The sequence below is a fragment of the Orycteropus afer genome, unplaced genomic scaffold (genome assembly GCF_000298275.1).
Source record: "Orycteropus afer afer isolate SDZICR_OR568_19922 unplaced genomic scaffold, OryAfe1.0 scaffold00375, whole genome shotgun sequence".
Classification (NCBI taxonomy): domain Eukaryota; kingdom Metazoa; phylum Chordata; class Mammalia; order Tubulidentata; family Orycteropodidae; genus Orycteropus; species Orycteropus afer.
This window is the reverse complement of record NW_006921962.1, coordinates 1,940,925-1,948,872: the sequence shown is the minus strand read 5'-3', so window position 1 is coordinate 1,948,872 and position 7,948 is coordinate 1,940,925. Positions and strand designations below refer to the sequence as shown.

The 7,948-nt window shown below is 34.7% G+C and overlaps 1 protein-coding gene across 1 annotated transcript in view; it reads left to right on the top strand.

Moving 5' to 3' along the window:
* The window catches only part of PTPRQ (protein tyrosine phosphatase receptor type Q), a 332,616-nt gene that overhangs the window by 282,363 nt on the left and 42,305 nt on the right, over positions 1 to 7,948 (top strand). Inside the window, exon 32 of the mRNA XM_007953173.1 lies at positions 59 to 187. Within this exon, the coding sequence (XP_007951364.1) occupies positions 59 to 187 (129 nt within the window). The remainder of the gene's footprint in view (positions 1 to 58; positions 188 to 7,948) is intronic.

Here is a 7,948-nt window from a genome sequence, read left to right as displayed (position 1 = left end):
ATTTAATTTCATATGCTTTCTATGACATTATCTTCTTGGATTTACTGCACTTGTTTAGAATTCGGCAAAAGCAGAAAGAAGGTGGCACATACTCTCCTCGGGATGCAGAAATTATTGACACCAAATTCAAGCTGGATCAGTTCATCACAGTGGCAGACCTGGAACTGAAGGATGAGAGATTAACGCGGTGAGCACACTCCTCTGGTCAAACAGTGGTCCAGAGAGCCAGAAGCCATGACCCTGTCCTGACCTATGCTTGTTGAAAGTGTTTGTGGGCCTCCTATTTACACAGGTCACAGAGATCTTCTTTCAAAGAGTGACCTCCATCTTCTACACACTTCTCACTGATGTCCAGAGAATCACTTAATCTTCTTAATATTTAGAGTGCATTGTGAACCTTATACTATAAAGTTCAATATAGCTTTTTTTCCTGAGACAAATATTTTTATAAATTAATAATTTTTATTTTCTTTAATCATTTATTCCATATGTTGGTTTTTTAACATCAAGTCATCGAGAAGTGTCTACATGTTTAATTGCAAGCTTAAATGAATTAAATTTATAACTACTTGATACTAATTATTTATATCATTTTCACAAAATCCTTTCTTATAGCTTCATATTTCAGTATAAAATGACACAAAGTCTAAATTGTGCATTAATATCTTTGTTTTTAAAAATTGCCTCATATTTAAAAATTAAATACAAAGGAAATTTTCTGTTTGAAGAAAATGTAAAATGAAGCATACTAAAATGTGTCATCAGTATGTATTAGAAATGAGAAAGTACTCAATTCTAAAGAGTAAATAATCTTAATACTTTAAAACATTTAAATTATTCAAAATGTTGGCACATTTTTAAAATGTCTGTCTATTAAGATATTTCATCCAATGCTTAATACAAACTTTATCAGTCTGTCTCAATTTTTTTAATTCTTAACTGATCCAATTTATGATGTTTAAAAGCACAAGATAGTTGTTTCAAATTGCTTACACAGCTCTGTTGAACTTTTAAAAAATATGATTAATTTTTGAAAATATGTGGTATCAAAGGACTTGAATTTAAAAAGAAATCAGTCATTTGTGATTGTCATTTACCTAAATTGGTCTTTGCTGAATGGATTAACTTTGCATGTGTATTTCCAGTACATCTAAAAATATCACCTACCCGCTATAGAGGGAAGTGTCATCTGATCATCAGGGTTCTTCTAAATGCTCCAAATGAAAATCCATCAGGGTCATCATTAAATTGCATGGGTATTTGGTTTATTGGATATTAAAACTTATTTCTTTCACATTTAGGTGTTTATGTTTGTTCATATTCCACACAGGCTGTTCCCATCCACAAATGGATAGTGCTCCAAAGACACGTGTTAGATGGTTAAATATTACCCATGCATATTTATTACACATTAATGTTACATAGTTTTCTACATAAGAAATATTATCTATGATAGGTCAATGAATTATCAGGGCAAACTACTAAAGTCAAGTTAAACTATATTGTAGGTACTATAGAGCATAACTAGTACAAGCCTTTGTTCTCAGTCCTAGAAAGATCATTCTGGTATAAGGAAGGGTTTCTTCTCCTTCCCACCCTGTAAGCCAAGAAAATTTCAGTGGTGTCCTCCCAACCCCTTTTGTGTACTCCTTTATTAATTACTTATACCCTCTCTACAGGCCTGGGATCCTACTCCTTTTCTTTATAAGAATAAAGCTTTAAATCTCTCAGTACAATTAATTTTAGTTGTTTGCACAATTTTTTTCATCTATTCATACCAAAATATGAACTTCTAAGAGCTCATACCAGTTTTAGAATATTGTCATTTTAAAAAGAGAATATTTATTACACTCTCCACAGACATAAAGTCCTTAATAAGTAGGACTTTGGGAGATATAACTCACTAAAGTAAAAACAAAAATCAAGAAACAACAACAAAAAACAGCAAGTATTGGAGAAAGCGTTCTTTATCAAGGACATTACCATTCTAGGAAGGCCACCCTGTAAAGACACTGTGGTGAGGTCAGTTGCTCTAAGCTGTGTCTGTTTTTACAGCTTGCCCTTTCCTCCACTTCTGAACATAGCTATTAACAAAAAGTTGTGAGTATTTTTCGCAATGACGGCCATGGCAGCTTCCACAGATTCAGATAGTGGAAGAGGTGGGCAAAGTATATACAGACTGTTTCTAGACAGTGTTATTTATAATCCTGCCTTATTTAACCTTGGCTTCTCATTATTTATTTGTCCACTTTCACATTTATTTATACATTACTTTAATAGCAAAAGGATGTAGATGTGTCTTTCAAATATTTTTTATTTTTGCACAAAGAAAAGTAGTATATTTTACCGATAATAGCAGAATTGAAAACTTTAGTTTCTATACTTTTCACTTTCTCTTTTGTTTGCTATGATTGTTATTTTTATGGCTATAAATATATTTGTTTGTAATTTTGTTTTGCTGGATTTATTATAGAAATTCTTTAACAAATCAGGAACTTATTTTCAACTTTACTACTATTCAAGTTTTTTCATGGTGAGAAAGTCACTAATATGCTAGACAATAAGGCTAGGATAAAACGTTGTTGTTGTTATTAGGTGCCATCAAGTCAGCTCTGACTCACAGTGACCCTATGTACAACAGAACAAAGCAGTGCCTGGTCATGCACCATCCTCACAATCCTTGCTATACTTGAACCTATCGTTGAAGCCACTGTGTCAAACCATCTTGTTGAAGGCCTTCCCCCTTTTCACTGACCCTCCACTTTACCAAGCATATCCTTCTCCAGAGAATAGTCCCTTCTGCCAACATGGCCAAAGTAGATGAGACGAAGCCTGCCCATTTTTGCTTCCAAGGAACATTCCAGCTGCACTTCTTCCAGGACAGATTTGTTGTTCTTGTGGCAGTCCATGGCATTTTCAGTATTCTTTGCCAACACTGCAGTTCAAAAGCATCAACTCTTCTTTGGTCTTCCTTATTCATTGTCCACTCCCACATGCATGTGAGGCTATTGAAAATACCATGTCTTGGGTTAGTACCTAAGGCATCTGACTGCTAACCAGAAAGTTGGTGGTTGTTCAAACCCACCAGCCGCTCCATGGAAGGAAGACAAGGCAATCTACTTCTGTAAAGATTTACTGCCTTGGAAACCCAACAGGGGTCACTATGAGTCGGAATCAGCCTGACAGCAGTGAGTTTAGGAAAATAGTAACTAACATTTCTGTAGTTAGCTGACTTCATGGGGAGTGGTGCTGTCCTTCAGGGAAGCAGTCCTGCTCTTCACCTGTTGGGGTGCTGGAGAACTAAACCTATTCAAAGCCAAACAGGCCTGCTGAGAGAGAACCCCAGAGATATGTGGTAGATTTTGGGAGCGGAGCATCAGTTTATGTTAGTTCTATAAATTTTTGGGTAACTTACACTATATCTTTTTTATCTTCAGGAAAGAATTTAGATAATTTCCTTATATCCATCCAACCCACATAAGCCCATCCTAAATGGGGGCTAGGGAGCCCTGGTGGTGCAGTGGTTAAGCACTAAGCTCCTAACTGAAAGGTCAGCAGTTCACAGCCACACCACCACCCTATGGGGAAATTCTTCTCTGTTTTGTAGGGTCATTATGAGTCTGAATCGCCTTTATAGCAGTGCATTTTAATTGAGGCTTAGGCATGTTCTTTTCCTTGCCTGCATTCTTCTTGATAAATAGAGCTAGAAGTTTTGCTTCAGTGTTGCATGTCTTCACATGTCCATAAAACAAAATGATAAAAGAATATTTAATCATTAATTTATCCTATATGGTAATGCCATTATCCCCAATTTATAGATAGAAAAAATTGATGTTTAGAGAGGTTAAGTAACTTTTACTTAAGTTACTTTTTAAGCAGTTAGTAAGCAGGAGCACCAAAATGCCAGCCCAGGTCTGTTTGATTTTGAGATATAAAAATGCACCTATATTTGTGTATTTCACTATTTAACTCAGATGCATACTACGTGAGATTGACAAAAATCATCAAAAACAGACTGAAATACATGGTACCCTTCTCCAGCGCCATTTTATATGGTGAGGATAATTCTAAAGAAAGGATTGCTTTTTTTATTTAATTATTCTCTAGCCACATAAGGAAAGAAATGAGAACATTTTAGTGTAGGTACAAACTTAAAGAAACTAGAAAACGGTTAGTAGTCAATTCCTACTGTATCTTCCATAAGAATGCATAACCTTAGGTTGAAATATAAAACTCTACATAAAATAGTGTTCATTTTAGTTGTGATTAATTCTTTGATGTATTCTATAAATTGATTTTGCTTTTGTCCTAAACTTAAACTCTTTACAAGACATAGCAAAAATTAGTGAATCTACAATACAAGAAATATCCTGCAAGTAGAATGCAGTTTAATGTATGTAATGCTCGTATTCTTGTAGTAGCGATCAAATATAACGCAGTCTGTTTGTATTCTAAATAAATCACGGATCTTTACTTCCAGATACTCTTCATTTTTCTTTAGACGCAAGGAGATTTTTGTCATCCAGTAAGTTACTGTGGTGATGCAGAGCTCTGCTGTGATTATTTTAGTTGTGTCAGGTGGTGTGCTATGTATTTTAAAATACGTGATTATTGAGCACCTTGTTGTTTAATGTGCTATTTTTTTTTTCAAAGCCAAGAAAAGGCTTTCCTTTCCCCTTATAGTGTATCCTCTATAATTCTGCATGCTATCGATATGGTACAGTTGATCTTATCAAAATGCACATTAGCTCGTAATGTGCATGCTCTGAAAATTTGCAGTGTTCCCATGTTGTGTAAGCTTTGATAGTAAAATAAGTTTTCACCCAGATTTCCTCAAATACTTGTTGTTCTATTTTACCCGACAAAAGAGCTGAGTTCTCCATCTCACTGGTGGAGTCTGGGTTCACACTTCATATAAATTCATTTCTTCAGCTATAGGTGGTAATCCGTAGGGACTGAAAGGATGCCATTCCCCATTTCCTGACACTGGTGTATGCCAGAGTGATATATGCATGAAGGCTTAACTTTGCTCTGACCATTGGATAGCCACTTGTGCATGCTTCTAGGCACTCTCTTGATTCTCAGAAATGCCATTTATATTCTGGGTCAAAAACTGCCTTTATATGTTCTGAGGGTAGAATATTGGAATGGCGGCATTAGCAAGGATCCCAGCAATTGATTGAATGCCCAAGAGATAGTTTATTCATGCAAAGAATATAAATGAAGGCAGAGAATGAAAATGCATTTGATTATACAATCCCAAATTCACAAGAGGAGACAGACTCCATTAGCCACAGGCCTGAATGGGGCCAAGACTCCTGACATCCTGGTTGCCCATATATAGTTCTCAGCATGATTACAGCAGAGGAAGTCAGGCCTCTTTCTAATCCAAACACATTGAGCATTTTAGAATCATAGGTAATCCTGTTTTACTTCAGATTGCTAATTGCCAAGTTTCCCACTGACAGAATTTAAATTATTTCATGAAAATATTTTTTTTCTCAGAGGACCTGCTTGATTAGATTCCGACCTTTGTCCAAGTAAGATGCTGCTGAACTAAAGATCTAAGTGATAATAACGTGTTCATTTCCAACCAGCACTCCAAGCTGACTACTCAGCATTCCAGACTCATAAGTGATCTGGTTGAGCAACTCTGCAGATTGTCTTTCTTCTTCACCAAAGAAGAGATTTTTTTTTTCTTTGCTTTATGCTATTAGTACCTCAGGGAAAAATGCCTTCACTTTTGCAGAATTCTCACTTTCTTTATTCCATTAGAAAATTCTCTTTCCTATAATCAATCAGTAGTGTACTGCTCAGTCAGAGCCCTTACCTTGCAAGAGCTAAATTTAATGGTTTGGGTTAATCACAACCTTTATAGAATGCTTCAACATAATTCATATTAGTTAAAATTGATGTAATCTTCTTCCAATTGTAGTTTTCTAAGGTTTTCTTCAAGCCCTTAGCAGAGGAGTTTCAGTGGTTACCTCCAACCCAAGCTAATAGTTCAGGCTGTAAGGAGTTTTTAGATGGTGTGTCTCCTGCCTCTTCTTCATTAAGTCCTCACTGAGAATCATTGTCCACCTCTTTGCACAGCTGTAAGAAGTGCTTCATCCTATTACTTCTACTATATTGCCCCTGAAGTACCTAAGCTTTTATGTATGTGTGTATGTATACACATTATACATATAATATATACAACATATATATCTATAATGATATATAGATATATATTTATTTTCAAACACATGGTTGATGAAATAAAGCATGGTCAAGAATGTATTTCCAAATATGTGACATAGAAGAAAATTCAACTACCATGGGAATCCCACATCAGCTGTTTGACATCAACCATAATGTTGCTTTTCCAACTCTATCTAATAGGCCATTTTACCTTCTTTGAGTAAATCAATAAAGAAGTATCAAGCACATACCAAATGGTAGGCACTATTCCAGGCATTGGAAGTACTGTGATTTAAAAAAAAAAAAGACAAGAAAAGAAAAAAAGGAAGAGACATTATTTCCATGAGATGTCTTGAAACAGCTAGTTTTGTCCAAAGACAATTTTGCACTTACAAGTATGAGGAGACATATTGAGAAAATACTTAGATATTATTTACTAATTGATCATTTTTTTTAATGCAAAAAATGTTATTTTACTCAGTTATTCAGATAGTATATTTACCTTATAAAGTTTTAGAAACAAAAGTACCAGCCATTGGTTAGGATAGGAGCTCTGGTAGCATAGTGCCTAAGGCATTTCACTGCTAACCAGAAGGCTGGTGGTTCACACCTACCAGCCACTCCTTGGAAAGAAGGTTGGACAATCTACTTCCGTAGTGATGCTGCCTTGGAAACCCAAGGAGGGGTCGTTATGAGTCAGGTTGGACTTGATGGCAGTGAGTTTGGCTTTTTTGATATTGGTTAAGATAACATTATTAATTTATATTGAGGATCAGGAAAAGAGTATTGGTGATTTGGTAAAAGAATGAGGAAGGATCTGAATGCATACTCCTTTAAGCACCTAGAACAAAGAAAAATAAGAGGAAAGAACAAAAAGTAAAAGACTCTTGATAGCATTACAGTAGAGGCTATGGATCAATAAGAGAATACCATTGTAGAAGTCTATGTAAATTTACAAAAGATTAGTGATTTGATGAAATATTTAAACTAAAATCTCACATTATCTTACAAAACTGTATATATAGTTAATGTAGTTTATCTAGGAGATAGACTCTTCACAGAATTGTTATTTAAATAGCAAATATATATCACGATGTACAAATACATACATACTTTTATGTCAAGTGAAAGAATTTGAAGGGTTTTTTTTTCTTTTTAACTGAACTTAACTGGTTAAACAGAAAAAATAAATTTTCTTCATTTGTCCTGTGCCACTGGCAGTGCTGATTTAAGCTGCTCATCTATAGCCTATCATCTATAGCTCTCTATTTGGGCTATATTTTAATTCCCTACAGATTTCAACTAATTGACCTTGAGGGAAAGCTGAGTCTCTGTGACAATATGGTCTTCAATCACCACTGCCAACATAAATAAATGGTTTCTCTCTGGATCTATCAAGAGTAATCTGAGTGGAATTTTAGTTTTTGATAGACTTTTAAAAAATGAACCCAGACGTGAAATAATACCCTTTTCAACAAAAGAACATAAAGTTTAAGACAGCTAAAATTCATGTAATAAAAAGGTTTAGCCCTTTATATTAGAATGTGGTTATTTTATTAAAATCTAGATATTTCTCAAATTCATTTATCCACTAATGAACTCACTATGATTTAACAGTAAACTTTACAGTTTTAAGTAAAAACAAGAAAATAAGAGTGCCATACCAGTCTGAAAATGACTTTCATGTAAGAAATTTTAGAGTTTTAAAAATGTTAATAAAAATCATTTTGCTATTAGAATTTGAGTGTTTCCCTGGATCACTTGACCT